The sequence below is a fragment of the Salmo salar genome, chromosome 01 (assembly GCF_965601325.2).
Source record: "Salmo salar chromosome 01, fSalSal1, whole genome shotgun sequence".
Classification (NCBI taxonomy): domain Eukaryota; kingdom Metazoa; phylum Chordata; class Actinopteri; order Salmoniformes; family Salmonidae; genus Salmo; species Salmo salar.
In genome coordinates, this window is record NC_138291.1 from 142443728 (window position 1) to 142462132 (window position 18405).

Consider the following 18405-nt stretch of genomic DNA (forward strand, 5'->3'; position numbering starts at 1 on the left):
AAGTATTTGATCCCCTGCTGATTTTGTACGTTTGCCCACTGACAAAGAAAGGATCAGTCTATAATTTTAATGGTAGGTTTATTTGAACAGTGAGAGACAGAATAACAACAAAAATATCCAGAAAAACGCATGTCAAAAATGTTATGAATTGATTTGCATTTTAATGAGGGAAATGAGTATTTGACCAACTCTCAATCAGAAAGATTTCTGGCTCCCAGATGTCTTTTATACAGGTAACGAGCTGAGATTAGGAGCACACTCTTAAAGGGAGTGCTCCTAACCGCAGCATGTTACCTGTAAAAAAGACACCTGTCCACAGAAGCAATCAATCAATCAGATTCCAAACTCTCCACCATGGCCAAGACCAAAGAGCTCTCCAATGATGTCAGGGACAAGATTGTAGACCTACACAAGGCTGGAATGTGTAAGACCGTCACCAAGCAGCTTGGTGAGAAGGTGACAACATTTGGTGTGATTATTCGCAAATGGAAGAAACACAAAAGAACTGTCAATATCCCTCGGCCTGGGGCTCCATGCAAGATCTCACCTCGTGGAGTTGCAATGATCATGAGAACGGTGAGGAATCAGCCCAGATCTACACGGGAGGATCTCGTCAATGATCAAGGCACCATAGTCACCAAGAAAACAATTGGTACCACACTACGCCGTGAAGGACTGAAATCCTGCAGCGCCCGCAAGGTCCCCCTGCTCAAGAATACATATACATGCCCGTCTGAAGTTTGCCAATGAACATCTGAATGACTCAGAGGAAAACTGGTGAAACTGTTGTGGTCAGATGAGACCAAAATGGAGCTCTTTGACATCAACTCAACTCGCCGTGTTTGGAGGAGGAGGAATGCTGCCTACGACCCCAAGAACACCATCTCCACCGTCAAACATGGAGGTGGAAACATTATGCTTTGGGGGTGTTTTTCTGCTAAGGGGACAGGACAACTTCACCGCATCAAAGGGACGATGGACGGGGCCATGTACCGTCAAATCTTGGGTGAGAACCTCCTTCCCTCAGCCAGGGCATTGAAAATGGGTCGTGGATGGGTATTCCAGTATGAAAATGACCCAAAACACATGGCCAAGGCAACAAAGGAGTGGCTCAAGAAGAAGCACATTAAGGTCCTGGAGTGGCCTAGCCAGTCTCCAGACCTTAATCCCATAGAAAATCTGTGGAGGGAGCTGAAGGTTCGAGTTGCCAAACGTCAGCCTCGAAACCTTAATGACTTGGAGAAGATCTGCAAAGAGGAGTGGGACAAAATCCCTCCTGAGATGTGTGCAAACCTGGTGGCCAACTACAAGAAACGTCTGACCTCTGTGATTGCCAACAAGGGTTTTGCCACCAAGTACTAAGTCATGTTTTGCAGAGGGGTCAAATACTTATTTCCCTCGTTAAAATGCAAATCATTTTATAACATTTTTGACATGCGTTTTTCAGGATTTTTTTGTTGTTATTCTGTCTCTCACTGTTCAAATAAACCTACTATTAAAATTAGACTAATCATTTCTTTGTAAGTGGGCAAACGTACAAAATCAGCAGGGGATCAAATACTTTTTTCCCCCCACTGTACTTCCGCCGGCAACGCTATAATAAAATAGTTCCAATACATTACACAAGCCACCAACTGTAAACATAATCATGATGTACTGTGGACATAGCCATCCATAGATCACACAACATTTAAATAACATCAACTGAACTCTATTAAAGTCCTCGCTTGCAATATTGAGTAATAGCCAATGGAAAGAAAGCGTACCCAAATGTGCTTCAGCCAGCTCGAACAAAATGGGAATCAGGTGCTCGACTGAGAGACTTGAAAAGGTGGGAGGCCTCTTTATAACCTGGCAGGGGAGTGTCCCACTAGCCATGTCAATCATAAATGTCAATAGTAGCAACTACACATCGGCTGATCAAACAAATAAAGTATGAGCATTCTAAATTCCTACACAAACGTTCCACTTGTATAATAACAAAAGAAAAAAGGTATTAAGTAGTGATGTGGGGGAGAATCGATAGTTACATGGCGGGATATTATTTGACGATATCGTATCGACAATATGGCAATATTATTTGAGTGCTAGTTGGCTGTACCTGGACCAAAACTCCAGTATTTTTCCTTCATAGCTTGTTCTCCATCTTATTTTTAAAAAGGGAGCCAATCTGTTTTCAGCACTTATTTCCATGATTGATAACTCATTTTCTCATGGCTCCCTCTTGTCCTACTGCAGCAGACATTTGGTGAGTAATATGTGTGTAACATCAAATTGCAATAAAAAAAAAATCACAGTATCAAATCGCAATAGCTATAGAATCGTGAGAATTTCAATACGTACCGTATAGGCACCTAAGTATCGGGATAATATCGTATGGTGAGGTCACTGGCAATTCCCAGCCCTAGTATTAAGTATTTTGAATAATGTGACAGAGTCACTGACCATAGAATAAGAAACCATTACAGGAAATGTCATCTCAGTTGTGAAATGAGTTTAGGTACAGCACCGTTAACATCTGCATAGACATAATATTATTGCATTAAAGATGCCAACGGTCAAGCGTCAGACACACCAAGCACACTGACTGCTGTCTGCTGATAGGCAGGGTCGGCCCGCCCATTAGGGCTAAACTGACCAAGACACCTCCAACAACACATAGCACCTCACATAATTATGCCCAAAAACAATAACAATTCTTTCACCCAGTCGTATATGAACTATTTAGGTGAGTGCTGATGCTGCCCCATGATAAGCTGTACCCACTTTGTCAAAGTCAGGGACGTAAAATATTTGTCTTGTCCATGCCCAGCGAGCCTCTCCAGGATGCTGTTAGAGACGCAGCGCTGTGGCGCTCCACCAACGCTCAGGTCATCAAACATAAATCATGTGGCCTGTAGTAGAAACAGTAGCAGCCTATGGAGTTTGTCTGTAGCCTAGACTGGAGATCATATTTATGACAATGTTATGATAAAACAAAAGTTTTTGGTCTCTGATCAAATAGCCTAAATGTCGCCCTGTCCAAGATTCGATTTGAATATGACTTAACATGTTAACAAACACTATTTCCAAAAAACAGGACAGGTCGAAATAAAAATGGACAATATGCAATGAAATTAGGCTACTCACAACTTCTGTCTGGGAGTTTTACTCCAGCTAAATTGGCATGAATCAGTGATTTCAATTGTAAGCCTTTTCATACATTTTTGATGAGCTGATAATAGTGAAGAAAATACTTTTGCATTTCCCGCTGTGTAAACATTGATTCTCATTGCAAATACGGCAAGCTCAAAAATAACTCCTGATAAACTTGGGTAGGTGATATGCAGATTTTAAATAGAAAAAATGATTAGTCTTTAGCCTTGGTTATGAATCAGGATTAGGCTAACAAAGCCAATGAAACTGCCTATTTTACAAACGGTAATGCCATGGATGGGCATTCATAAAATTGCACTGTGGGCCGACATGTAGGCTACACGATTCTAGTTTTTCAGGGATAGGAGGAGGGCGGCAGAACGTCCAGGACCGGGCCTGCCGATAAGCACCTACTTTTTGGTATTTTTATTTTATTTCACCAGGTAGGCCAGTTGAGAACAAGTTCTCATTTACAACTGCGACCTGGCCAAGATAAAGCAAAGCAGTGCGACAAAAAAACACAGAGTTACACATGGGATAAACAAACGTACAGTCACTAACACAATAGAAGAAAAAAAACAATAGAAAAATCTATATACAGTGTGTGCAAATGTAGTAAGATTAGGGAGGTAAGAAATAATTACAATTTAGCATTAACACTGGAGTGATAGATGTGCAGATGATGATGTACAAGTAGAGATACTGGGGTGCAAAAATAGCAAAAATAAATAACAAATATGGGGATGAGGTAGTTGGGTGGGCCATTTACAGATGGGCTGTGTACAGGTACAGTGATCAGTAAGCTGCTCTGACAGCTGATGCGTAAAGTTAGTGAGGGAGATATGAGTCTCCAGCTTCAGAGATTTTTGCAATTCATCCAGTCATTGGCAGCAGAGAACTGGAAGGAAAGGCAGGCAAAGGAGGAGTTGGCTTTGGGGGTGACCAGTGAAATATACCTGCTGGAGTGCGTGCTACGGGTGGATGTTGCTATGGTGACCAGTGAGCTGAGATAAGGCAGGGCTTTATCTAGCAAAGACTTACAGATGACCTGGAGCCAGTGGGTTTGGCGACAAATATGAAGCGAGGGCCAGCCAACGAGAGCATACAGGTCGCAGTGGTGGGTAGTATATGGGGCTTTGGTGACAAAACGGATGGCACTGTGATAGACTACATCCAGTTTGCTGAGTAAAGTGTTGGAGGATATTTTGTAAATGACGTCCCCGAAGTCAAGGATCTGTAGGATAGTCAGATTTACGAGGGTATGTTTAGCAGCATGAGTGAAGGAGGCTTTGTTGCGAAATAGGAAGCCGATTCTAGATTTAATTTTGGATTGGAGATGCTTAACCTCTATGGGACCCCTTCCCGTTCTCATCCCATTACCGGGATTGCTTGACAAGATAGCATGGCGCGAAATTCAAAACAGCAAAAATCGAATCATTTCAATTTCTCAAACAATCAACTATTTTACACCATTTTAAAGATAAGACTCTCGTTAATCCAACCACATTGTCCGATTTCAAAAAGGCTTTACAGCGAATGCAAAACATTAGATTATGTTAGGATACCACCACAGCAAAAGAACACAGCCATTTTCTTAGCATTTTCAAAGCAACGGTAGCTGTCCAAAAGCACAAAACCAGCTAAGATTATGCATTAACCTTGGACAAACTTCATCAGATGACACTCCTAGGACATTATGTTAGACAATACATGCATTTTTTGTTCCATCAAGTTCATATTTATATCCAAAAACAGCATTTTACATTGGCACTTGATGTTCAGAAAATGTATTTTCCACCAAAAACTTCTGGTGAATTTACAAAAATACACCTCATAAACGTTGACAAAATACATAATTATTTTAAGAATTATAGATAGGCTACTCCTTTATGCAACCGCATTGACAGATTTCAAAATAACTTTACGTGGAAAGCACACTTTGCAATAATCTGAATACTGCGCTCAGAAAAAACAGCAGGCAATTATTGATACCCGCCATTTTGGAGTCATCTAAATGCAAAAATAGCATAAGAAATATTCACTTAAATCCCAGGTCCACAAAAAATGTTGTTTTGTTAGATAAAGTTCATAATTTATGTCCAAATAACTCCATGTTGTTTGCGCGTTCAGTAGGCTACTCAAAATGTAGGGCGCGCGAGGGAAATGTGATGATGAAAAGTCAAGAAAAAGTTATATTTACGTTCGTTCAAACATGTCAAACGTTGTATAGCATCAATCTTTAGGGCCATTTTAAGTTCAAACTTCAATAATAGTCTTGAAAAATGTTTTGGAACACAGGTCCCTTCTCACGTGAACGCGTGCAATGAACTCAAGTGATTTTCGGAGTCACCTGCTTCCCAGCCTTCTCCTTCGGTCTGTGTTTACCGCAAAAGCTTCAAACAACTTTCCAAAGACTGTTGACATCTAGTGGAAGCCTTAGGAAGAATGAACCCTAACTCACTGTGTGTCAGAAAGGCAAGGACTTGAAAAAACTACGGAACCAGATTTTCATTTCCTGGTTGTATTTTTCTCAGGTTTTTGCCTGCCATATGAGTTCTGTTATACTCACAGACATCATTCAAACAGTTTTGGAAACTTTAGAGTGTTTTCTATCCAAATCTACTAATATTTGACTCTGGGCCCGAGTATTAGGTTGTTTACTCTGGGCACGCTTTTCATCCAAAAGTCAAAATACTGCCCCCTAGCCTAGACAGGTTAATGTGAGTCTGGAAGGAGAGTTTACAGTCTAACCAGATACCTAGGAATTTGTAGTTGTCCACATATTCTAAGTCAGAACTGTCCAGAGTAGTGATGCTAGTCGGGCGGGCAGGTGCGGGCAGCGATCGGTTGAAAAGCATGCATTTAGTTTTACTAGCATTTAAGAGGAGTTGGAGGCCACGGAAGGAGTGTTGTATGGCATTGAAGCTCATCTGGAGGTTTGTTAACAGTGTCCAAAGAAGGGCCAGAAGTATACAGAATGGTGTCGTCTGCGTAGAGGTGGATCAGAATCACCAGCAGCAAGAGCGACATCACTGATATACACAGAGAAAAGAGTGGGCCTGAGAATTGGACCATCCCCATAGAGACTGCCAGAGGTCCGGAGAACAGGCCCTCCGATTTGACACACTGAACTCTGAGAAGTAGTTGGTGAACCAGGCAAGGCAGTCATTGGAGAAACCAAGGCTGTTGAGTCTGCCGATAAGAATGCAGTTATTGAGAGAGTTGAAAGCCTTGGCCAGGTCGATGAAGACAGCTGCACAGTACTGTCTTTTATCGATGGCAGTTATGATATCATTCATTTAGGACCTTGAGCGTGGCTGAGGTGCACCCATGACCAGCTCGGAAACCAGATTGCATAGTGGAAAAGGTACGGTGGGATTCAAAATGGTCGGTGATCTGTTTATTTTCTTGGCTTTCGAAGACTGAAAGGCAGGGCAGGATGGATATAGGTCTATAACAGTTTAGCACCTCTGCCAAGAGTGTCGGCAGTACATTTTTGCTGTTAACATAGAACAGATCTTCCGCCGTGAGCCTCGTTAAAATCCTCCAGACCCCAAGATGTCAGTACCGTTATTTTTGCCTGCTTAAAATTTGTAGCTAGATAGAAAACGTTAGCTAGCAAGATGCACTAGTGTTGTTACTAGCTAGCTAGAATTTGTAGTAAGCCCTTGTTGATACTAGCCAGATGGCCACAACTAGCTTAGCGAGTAACATTATAATTAAATCACAATGGATTTGTTTTTGAATGAAGCAGCTGCCTGTTAGCTGCCGAGAGTCAGTTGAATAGCTAGCTACCTATTTTGTGTTAATCCCATGAGTCGTTGGGGGTGACATATGGAATTGTTTTTAGATGGTCATAACATGGTTCATTTAGCTATTTGATTTAGAATTTTAGGACCCCTTTAAGTATTCCCCCCCAAAATATATACATTTGATATGAAATTGAATTTGGACTTTACTACTACTGCTACAGCCCACATTGAATAACACATTCATAAAATGGCAAAAAAATACAGTACAAAAAAAAAATCATAAGGAAAAAGGGGGTGGATTACACCGGGGAAAAGTACCCGCTTTTTTCCTTTTGACGTCACGCAGACAGTAGTACTCTTTGATTGGCTTAAAGTAAATTTGCCGGCCACCGACAGGCAGACGATTCTACATTTAGAAACGTCTGGTTCGTCGGTACTAGGTCAGTACGCAGCAAGTGGTGTCTTTTGTTCTAGCAAGAGAAGGAATTACCTCCTACTGTGGTAAGTATCTATTGGCAGTCAGTCTGACCCCTCACAGCTGTGTTCATGTTTGCCTGGTTTTGATTGCCTGTGGCGATAGGTTAAGGGAATCTTTTGAGATGGTTGGCATTGAACAAAATGTCAGGGATATTTGCCTTGCAGACCAACAATAACGATGTGATTGTCATGGCCCATCACTGACGCAGTTATCACCATATTACATATACTTACATTTACATTACATTTAAGTCATTTAGCAGACGCTCTTATCCAGAGCGACTTACAAATTGGTGCATTCACCTTATGATATCTAGTGGAACAACCACTTTACAATAGTGCATCAAATCTTTTAAGGGGGGGGGGGGGGGGGGGGGTTAGAAGGATTACTTTATCCTATCCTAGGTATTCCTTAAAGAGGTGGGGTTTCAGGTGTCTCCGGAAGGTGGTGACTGACTCCGCTGTCCTGGCGTCGTGAGGGAGCTTGTTCCACCATTGGGGTGCCAGAGCAGCGAACAGTTTTGACTGGGCTGAGCGGGAACTGTGCTTCCTCAGAGGTAGGGGGGCCAGCAGGCCAGTATTATATATTAGTACTTCTTACTAATAAAGCATCAATATCACAGGCATGAATAGGAAGTAGCCGGCTGCTTGTATACAATTTGTATACCTGCAGATGGGGTCTACATAAAGATAATTATGTCTTTGTTGGTTTACAGAATGCATTTTAATAGCTACAATATGATTTTTCCTGTAACTTAAACAGTCTAATTCTTCGGAGGGGTACATTTGGAGATCTCCTTAATACACAGTATTCGCCTTAAAATTGGGGTCACTAACTTTATAAAAGCTATGGAAAAGTACCAACAATCCCTGGAGGAAAAAGAAAAGTACAAGCCTTAGGCAAAATGTAATGTTTACAGCGATCATGGAGGGGACGTTAATATATTCATTGAAAATGGGGCTTCAGGCATCATGGCGTCTAGGGATCTAATAAAAATATGACACAGTGAGGTGCGGCAAAAGTTAATAAAACCACATCTTGAGCACATCTAGTGCTTGACTTGGACTGAAATAGGTGCTGGTACTCATTTTAAAAGTGCTGGTACCGTTTATGTACTGAACAAAAATATAAGCGCAACATGTAAAGTGTTGGTCCCATGTTTCATGAGCTGAAATAAAATATCCCAGAAATGTTCCATATGCACAAAAAGATGATCTCTCAAATTTGGTGCACAAATTTGTTTACATCCCTGTTAGTATTTCTCCTTTGCCAAGATAATCCATCCACCTGACAGGAAAGGCATATCAAGAAGCTGATTAAACAGCATGATCATTACACAGGTGCACCTTGTGCTGGGGACAATAAAAGGCTACTCTAAAATGTGTAGTTTTGTCATGCAACACCACAGATGTCTCAAGTTGAGGGAGCGTGCAATTGGCATGGTGACTGCAGACATGTCCACCAGAGCTGTTGCCAGACAACTGAATGTTAATTTCTTTACCAAACGCGGTTTTAGAGAATTGTGCAGTACGCCCAACCGGCCTCACAATCACAACCTCCACATCCGGCTTCTTCACCTGCGGGATCGTCTGAGACCAGCCACCCTGACAGCTGATGAAAATTAGTAGTATTTGTCTGTAATAAAGCCCTTTTGTGAGGAAAAAAAAAAGTCTGATTGGCTGGGCCTGGCTCCCCAGTGGGTGGGCCTGGTTCCCAAGTTGGTGGGACTGTTTTCCCAGGCCCACCCATGGCTGAGCCCCTGCCCAGTCATGTGAAATCCATAGATTAGGGCCTAATGAAATTATTTCAATTGACTCCTTTCCTTATGAACTGTAACTCAGTTCCGGTGAGCTCCTGCCTAAGTCAAGTACTGAGCACATCTTACATCCCACCTAATCTCCATACTGGACATGAATGGCATTTAAAATTCACATGCTACATGAGAATTCTTAAAAATATCACAGATACAGTATTCTTTACTTTTTTCAGTTGCGATTGTGGTACTGGGTTGGTTTAGTGATGGAATTGATCTGGGATTTTACAGTGTGTAGTGGGACTGTACGGAGCAAACCATAAGACATGCTGAATGTGTTGTGATTGTGACTTCTGTGTCTGAGCAGTGTTCAGGTTAAAGGGGTAGGAAAGAAAAAAAACAGTTTGGAAGTTTCTGCTGTTGTTGAGTGCCCTCGTTCAATGTCACAGCGTTATCTACTGTTAAAAATACATTATATCCTACAGCATTTTTCAGGCAAAAATCTGTATGCTGCAATGTACAAGCCTTTAGAGGATATGGAGGTGTACAGAAAACAGTACTGTAGGTGTTGTTGATGCCTGGCAGCGTACTGAGAACAGCACTGTGGGTGTAAATGTCACCTGTGGATCTGCTCAGACATCAACTGAGCTGATGTGATCTCGTACTCACCATGCTGGTGTCAACGACCTGCCCTATTCCCGACCTGGTCCGCTCCAGCAGGGCCAGGACCACCCCGAGGGCACAGGTCAGACCCCCGCCTGCAAAGTCTGCCAACAGGTTCAGAGGAGCGTAGGGCTTCTCATGGCTCCGGCCCAGCATGGACAACAAGCCTGACACAAGAGGAGAGGAATACATGGAGTGAAAGAAGCAGAGATGGAGGAGGATACATCATCCTTTCTTAATGTCTGTATGGACCATGGTACAAACAATAAACAAAGTAAATGATCTTAAAACAAATCTAGTCTAAATGATAAGTCCTTACAGTGGCTTGCGAAAGTATTCACCCCCTTGGCATTTTTCCTACCTCGTTGCCTTACAACCTGGAATTAGAATAGATTTTTGGGGGGTTTGTATCAGTTGATTTACACAACATGCCTACCACTTTGAAGATGCAAAATAATTTTTTCTTGTAAAACAAACAAGAAATAAGACAAGACAACAACAAAAAAGAACTTGAGCATGAATAACTATTCACTCCCCCAAAGTCAATAGTTTGTAGAGCCACCTTTTGCAGCAATTACAGCTGCAAGTCTCTTGGGGTATGACTCTATAAGCCTGCTACATCTAGCCACTGGGATTTTAGCCCATTCTTCAAGGCAAAACTGCTCCAGCTCCTTCAAGTTGGATGGGTTCCGCTGGTGTACATCAATCTTTAAGTCATACCACAGATTCTCAATTGGATTGAGGTCTGGGCTTTGTCTTGGCCATTCCAAGATGTTAAAACATTTCCCCTTAAACCACTTGAGTGTTGCTTTAGCTGTATGCTTAGGGTCATTGTCCTGCTGGAAGGTGAACCTCCGTCCCAGTCTCAAATCTCTGGAAAACTGAAACAGGTTTACCTCAAGTATTTCCCTGTATTTAGCACCATCCATCATTCCTTCAATTCTGACCAGTTTCCCAGTCCCTGCCAATGAAAAACATCCCCACAGCATGATGCTGCCACCAACATGCTTACCTGTGGGGATGGTGTTCTCGGGGTGATTAGAGGTGTTGGGTTTGTGCCAGACATAGTGTTTTCCTTGATGGCCAAAAAGCTCAATGTTAGTCTCATCTGACCAGAGTACCTTCTTCCATATGTGTGGGAATTCTCTCACATGCTTGCTTATTTTTTTCCTTTAAGCAATGGCTTTTTTCTGGCCACTCTTCCGTAATGCCCAGCTCAGTGGAATGTACGGCTTAAAGTGGTCCTATGGACAGATACTCCAATCTCCACTGATGAGCTTTGCAGCTCCTTCAGGGTCATCTTTGGTCCCTTTGATGCCTCTCTGATTAATGCCCTCCTTGCATGGTCCGTGAGTTTTGGTGGGTTTGTTGTGGTGTCATATTCTTTCCATTTTTTAATAAAGGATTTTTTTAAAATGGTGCTCTGTGGGATGTTCAAAGTTTCTGATATTTTCTTATAACCCAACCCTGAACTGTACTTCTCCACAACTTTGTCCCTGATCTGTTTGGAGAGCTCCTTGGTCTTCATGGTCCCCCTTGCTTAGTGGTGTTGCAGACTCTGGGGCCTTTCAGTACAGGTGTATATATACACACACTGAGATCATGTGACACTTAGATTGCACACAGGTGGACTTTGTTTAACTAATTATGTGACTTCTGAAGGTAATTGGTGGCACCATATCTTATTTAGAGGCTACACAGAGCTCTGACCTCAACCCCATCGAACACCTTTGGGATGAATTGGAACGCCGACCGCGAGCCAGGCCTAATCTCCCAACATCAGTACCCGACCTCACTAATGCTCAAGGCTGAATGGAAGCAAGTCCCCGCAGCAATGTTCCAACATCTAGTAGAGAGCCTTCCCAGAAGAATGGAGGCTATTATAGCTGCAAAGGGCTGACCAACTCCATATTACTGCCCTTGATTTTTGAATGAGATGTTCGACCAGCAGGTGTCCACATACTTTGTCATGTAGTGTAATTAAAAACCCAAAACTACATTTTAAGTGAGAAGTAGGCATTTGTCTGAAGCTGAAAAAGGAAATTCCCATGAACGTCACAATGCCTACTCCATCTATGCACTACCAAGGTTTTCCAGCACACAGCTTTGACCTACTACAGTAGCTATGTTGGTCTATTCTACTTCAAACAATGTGTATGTAAGTTGCTTAGGACTCAATACTTCTCAAACAGTGAAATCTAAAATCACTTGAAGTTGGGATGTCCCTCCTACCATTTAATTTGCTCTTCCGACTGTCCAACTCCTGGCTAAACCCTACATCATAGCCACTGACAATGCACATGCATGCAATCCTTACACCGTAGTGCAGCAGGGGAAAGCGGTTTCTTCACTATAGCACATTTGGAGATGGACTTAGCCATTAAATCTAAAATAATTTATAGATTTTAAACAACAACAAAAAAACTGTCATAGATGGACAGGATTAAAATGAGATGAAATGTGATTTCAGGAAGCCAAGCTAGAGCTCTGTGGGAGCTCACAGCACTGAATATCCCACAGAGGTCTCTCTTGATGTTTTGATCAAGAGAGACCTTTAAAAGATATGCACATTTTCAAATATGTATTTTAGGCCACATTATACAATGGATGGTTCTAATCCTGAATGTTGATTGGTTAAAATTGCATTCCAGCTGGTGTCTATTCCACAAGTTACCACCGGCAAAATCTATGATGTTTAAAATGCCTATTTACTCTGTTCCATCTGACTGCGCAATCCACTGTCTCATCAGCCCAGCCAGGCAATTGACATACTTGATCTCCACTATAAAAATCTTAACATTATCTCACATCTTTTAGGCTAACATTTAGTTTAACAGCAGAGATTTGTATAAACCTCGCTGTCTGTCTCTCCGATATCGGTAACAATGTTTCAATATTCAAATTCGATCTCCAGCTGTCCCATTGTAATGAACGTATCGGGAGTCGGGACAAGCAGCAGCATTTCTCAGCCAGTAGAAATCATGAATCAGCTGGCATCATTTTTATGGATATATACAAAGAAATGTCAATTGAAAAAAAGGTAAAATGAAACAAGTGCAGCTAGTTTGCAGTCTTTCCTGCTTCAGTTTGAAGTGATTCTGTTAGCTGTGTTGTTGGCTAGCTCCTCTGAACAATGTCCTGACGAGAGAGCACATTTTCTATGCCAAGTGAAATCATGCCTCATTGTTTTGGATGGGTCCAAATAAATGTCACTAGAAAAACAGCTGAAAACAAATGCAAATGCAGCTACTGTTGTTATTCTAGCTGCACTGTTTGACGTGACTGTAAGGTAGCCGTAGTTGGCTAGCTAGCAAGCAAGGGATAAGAACGTTACCAGCCAGTATGGCAATGTAACATTTAGAACGAACGACTGGGTCGCGTCTCTGGCAAACAAACAGCCGGTTTGGGTAGCAATCCTAGATTTGTGTCAAGACTATATCTTGTGGAAGGATGAAATAGTATGAATAAATTCATAAAAATATATGTCAATCATTATTTGAATATGTTGGTAACCCGTTGTATAAAAGTGATAATGCCCTCGAAGCTGGTGTTAGGAGGATATATTGCCACGGTTTGCCGGCCCTCGACTTCGTATCGGGCCTAACAACACCTGTGCCAATATATCCTCCAAACACCTGCTTCTCTGGCATTTTCACTTAAATAGAATTCTGCTGTAGATTGAAAATTCTCAGCAACGGAGGTAATTTTCTCACACATTTCAAAACAGACATAACTTGACATTTGTTCTTTGTTTTTGAGCTAACTTAGTTTAAGAGCACAACCTCTTCTTTAATATAGTGTCCCATGTAGTTCAGTTGGGCATGGCACTTGCAACACCAGGGTTGTAAGTTTGATTCCCCCGAAGGACCAGTAAGAAAAAAAAAAAAAATGAAAATGTATGCACTCGCTCTGGATAAGAGCGTCTGCTAAATAACAAAAAAATAATAATATGACACCACATTCATGTCAATAGGAATTACACTCAGTCTTCCATTGTGTAAAAACACTCACTATCAAAAAACAGTTAACTCAACACAACAAAAAACCCTAGATTATTTCAAATTGTTGTAAATTTGACTAAATTACTCATTCAAAAAGTATAATTATATTATACTTATTATTTACACACACACACACACACACACACACACACACAAAATCCTAAATGTGACCAGAGGACAATATTTAGAAAGTATTTCAAAACCCAATTTCCCTATAAGATTTGTAGGACAAATTCATGTCAGTGTTTGTATTTAGCCTACAACATGCCATGAAACTTCTTGAAGCACGGCTCCACCCTACAATATGGCACAAAATGTAAAAAGAGTACTTTGACAACAATTCAGTAAATGCAACAAGTATTAGAGCGAGAAAGATTCTAAATGCACCCATACAAAGTAGGCTATTGTATTAACGAAGATGTTTACTTCTGTAATAATGTAAAAAATGCAAACAACTTACTTAATTACTGACTATTGTCCCTCCCCATGGGGAAAATTTGTTGCATTATCATGTACATACCAATAAATAAAAGAGAGTAGTTCAAAGTTCAGGTACAGGGGATAGCTTGGGTCTAAATAATTGTGATCCTTGCTGAGGGCCTGACCAAGCCTGTCTGTTTGACTCCAAGGACCTTGCCTGCTGCGGTGATGATCCTTCTCAACATATTTTTCTGGCTGATAGTGACATTGCCAAACCAACAAGCAATTCAAAAAGTTAATACTCTAAATTTTACAGGTTTTAGTAGGCACAATTGACTCAACACAGAAGTTTACATAGTCTGAAATAACATCTGAGTTCGTTAAGATCAGAGCTGCTGTCCTCAAATACCTCTCACATAGTACATTCAAAACCCTGGAGACAAGTGATACTATTGTCGTTCCAGACGAGGACAGTTCTAACTGTAGGTTTCTCCCTCTCCAGGAGCCGACAGTCGGTTGGCCGAAGGTAGACAACATTGTGGTCTGATGTCCCCAGTGTAAGTCTGGTGGTGGCAGAGGAAGCATTTGGTATTGTCCCATAGCACAAATTAAGAGTCTTATTTTTCCTGGTGTGACATTTCACATAATGTTGGTACGTGCGTAGGACCTTGTGCAAAGTGCAGTTTTTAAAATCACCTAAAATGTATTTTGGGTGTGTCGGGGAGATGGATTCCAGTTTCTGTGACAGATTATAAATAATCTCTGATGCCTTTGCTGTATTAGCTTTCGGTTGAATGTACACAGTACAATGTCGGGGGTACAGAGTCGCTCTCTTACCAGGATCGATCTACACCACTGGTCCCTGACAAGCAGGCAGATGCCACCGCCGTGATGTTTTCCCTGTGACGTTCAGATCACAGTCCGCTCTGACCAGTGTGAAGCCGGACGGCTCCCCTTCCCTGTCCGGGACTCTGTCATCCAGCCAAGTCTCAGTAAACGGCAGCAAACAGGCCTCCCACTACTGATTTTGGAAGCGCAGATTCGCTGACAGCTCATTGGCTTTTGCCCTCGCTGACTGGGCGTTGATCAGTAAGGTGGTGGGTAAGGGAAGTTAGTTCTCACATTTTTTTTAGTCTGTCTGATTCCCCCACGTTGTACACATTTGCATTTGGGTTTGTAATCCACTCGCAGACAATCAGCGATTAGACATGCCACTGGGATATCCATTGCGTTCATGTTTGAGTTGCATTGAAGTAGAAACTCTCTGCTGTATATTGGATTCTGCTGCCAGCAGTGTTTTCCTAATTTAGTCCTTTTGTAGCAGGTATGAACATGATCAGTCCAACACCACACCACTGTAAAGCCATCGTTTCTCTTCATGTTCCTCTCGCTCCACATCTCTAATTCCTCTTCCTCCCTGCTTTCTGCTATTGATCCCTGACTTACCACATCACTTCCCTCGTTTTCACTGACCGAGAGGAACAGAATAACAGAGGGAGAGAGAGGAGCGGAGTAACAAATAGGCTACAGTTGTGGTCAAAAACATAATCTCTCCTTCTCACACGTCTCTCTCTTCCTTCCTCCTATTTCTCAACCATACACATGCTCTCTTCCAAATAATCACCTCTTAGGGCAGCGGTTCCCAAACTTGGGGTTTCAACCCCATGTGGGGTCACCTGATATGAAAGTGGGGTTGCGGGAGAATTTCCAAAATCTTGGTAAACATTTTGTTTTTTAAAATTAGCATACAAAAAAAAAATGGTCTCAAAATCATTGCAATATGGTTAACCATAAGAACAATTATTCAAATCTAAAAGTTAAAATCAACTACATTACTTAAATCATGGGAAAAAGGCAGTACTTGACCGTTGCACTTTAATCATTCCCATGGTGAATGGCTAAGCCTGCTACGCTATGAAACCACACACTATTGCAGAGACTTATTTTACCGGCCACAAATAATATAAAAAAATTATATTTAACCTTTATTTAACTAGGCAAGTCAGTTAAGAACAAATTCTTATTTACAATGACGGCCTACTCAAGCCAAATCCAGACGATGCTGGGCCAATTGTGCGCCGCCCTAGCGGACTCCCAATCACACCTGGATTCGAACCAGGTACTATAGTAACACCTCTTGCACTGAGATGCAGTGCCTTAGACCGCTGCAACACTCAGGAGCCTGGGAGATATGGGGAAAACAATGTGTGGGGAGGCAGAAGCACAGACACTCACATCAATTCCTTTGTCAGATAACACTGAAACTAAGAATTGATGCTATAGCTAGCAATCAAGAGGAAACTCTGAACGATTCAAAATCTTCCCACCTTAATCACTCCAAATGGACGTTAGCTGTGGGAACCGAGATGCATTGACTTTTGTTTGCTGCAATACATGGTCGGGGGATGCTATTCACGATGACATATTGTTCCGTCTCACGATTCCCGAGCATGAAACGGCACAGGGGATGTTCAGTGTGCTGCGTGGCTATATTGACAAAAAACAAATTCCATAGGATCAAAATGGTGGGCTTTTGCACAGATGGGGCTCCATCTATCACGGAACAGCGGGCAAGCCTCTGCATTTAAACTCATGGCACGCGGATTCAGTGCTCTCGTCTGCATTGAAAACAAATATCGATTCAAGTTGGATGTGACAGGAGAGATTAGGTCAACCACACCCCCTGACTTTGAGATGCATCAAGCACACCCATCTCATTAGTGGTGCTGAGATAAATTGTCAGACTAATTTGCAATTGACTGTCATAGCCCCATATTAATAGTACAGTTGAAGTTGGAAGTTTACATACACCTTAGCCAAATACATTTAAACTCAGCATTTCACAATTCCTGACATTTAATCCTGTTAAAAATTCCCTGTCTTAGGTCAGTTTGGATCACCACTGTATTTCAAGAATGTGAAATGTCAGAATAATAGTAGAGAGAATGATTTATTTCAGCTTTTATTTCTTTCATCACATTCCCAGGGTGTCAGAAGTTCACATACACTCAATTCGTATTTGGTAGCATTGTCTTTAAATTGTTTAACTTGGGTCAAACATTTGAGGTGGCCTTCCACAAGCTTCCCACAATAAGTTGGATGAATTTTGGTCCATTCCTCCTGACAGAACTGGTGTAACGGAGTCAGGTTTGTAGGCCTCCTTGCTCACACATGCTTTTTCAGTTCTGCACACACATTTTCTATAGGATTGAGGTCAGGGCTTTGTGATGGCCATTCCAATTCCTCGACTTTGTTGTCCTTAAGTCATATGGCCACAACTTTGGAAGTATGCTTGGGGTCATTCATTTGGAAGACCCATTTGCAACCAAGCTTTAACTTCCTGACTGATGTCTTCAGATGTTGCTTCAATATATCCACATCATTTTCCTCCCTCATGATGCCATCTATTTTGTGAAGTGCACCAGTCCCTCTTGCAGCAAAGAACCCCCACAACATGATGCTGCCACCCCCGTGCTTCACGGTTGGGATGGTGTTCTTCGGCTTGCAAGCCACCCCCTTCTTCATCCAAACATAACGATGGTCATTATGGCCAAACAGTTCTATTTCATCAGACCAGAGGACATTTCTCCAAAAAGTACAATGTGCAGTTGCAAACCGTAGTCTGGCTTTTTTAAGGCGGTTTTGGAGCAGTGGCTTCTTCCTTGCTGAGCGGCCTTTCAGGTTATGTTGATATAGGACTCGTTTTACTGTGGATATAGATACTTTTGTACCCGTTTCCTCCAGCATCGTCACAAGGTCCTTTGCTGTTGTTCTGGGAATGATTTGCGCTTTTCGCACCAAAGTACGTTCATCTCTAGGAGACAGAACGAGTCTCCTTCCTGGGCGGTATGACGGCTGCGTGGTCCCATGGTGTTTATACTTGCGTACTATTGTTTGTACAGATGAACATGGTACCTTCAGGCGTTTGGAATTTGCTCCCAAGGATGAACCAGACTTGGAGGTCTACAATTTTCGTTCTGAGGGCTTGGCTGATTTCTTTTGATTTTCCCATGATGTCAAGCAAAGAGGCACTGAGTTTGAAGGTAGGCCTTGAAATACATCCACAGGTACACCTCCAATTGACGTCAATTAGCCTATCAGAAGCTTCTAAAGCCATGACATCATTTTCTGGAATTTTCCAAGCTGTTTAAAAAGGCACAGTCAACTTAGTGTATGTAAACTTCTGACCCGCTGGAATTGTGA

At 41.9% G+C, this 18405-nt stretch overlaps 1 protein-coding gene across 1 annotated transcript in view; it reads right to left on the reverse strand.

The window, feature by feature from the left end:
- amacr (alpha-methylacyl-CoA racemase) overlaps positions 1 to 18405 on the reverse strand; it is a 51579-nt gene that overhangs the window by 24196 nt on the left and 8978 nt on the right. Inside the window, exon 4 of the mRNA XM_014129329.3 lies at positions 9788 to 9948. Within this exon, the coding sequence (XP_013984804.2) occupies positions 9788 to 9948 (161 nt within the window). The remainder of the gene's footprint in view (positions 1 to 9787; positions 9949 to 18405) is intronic.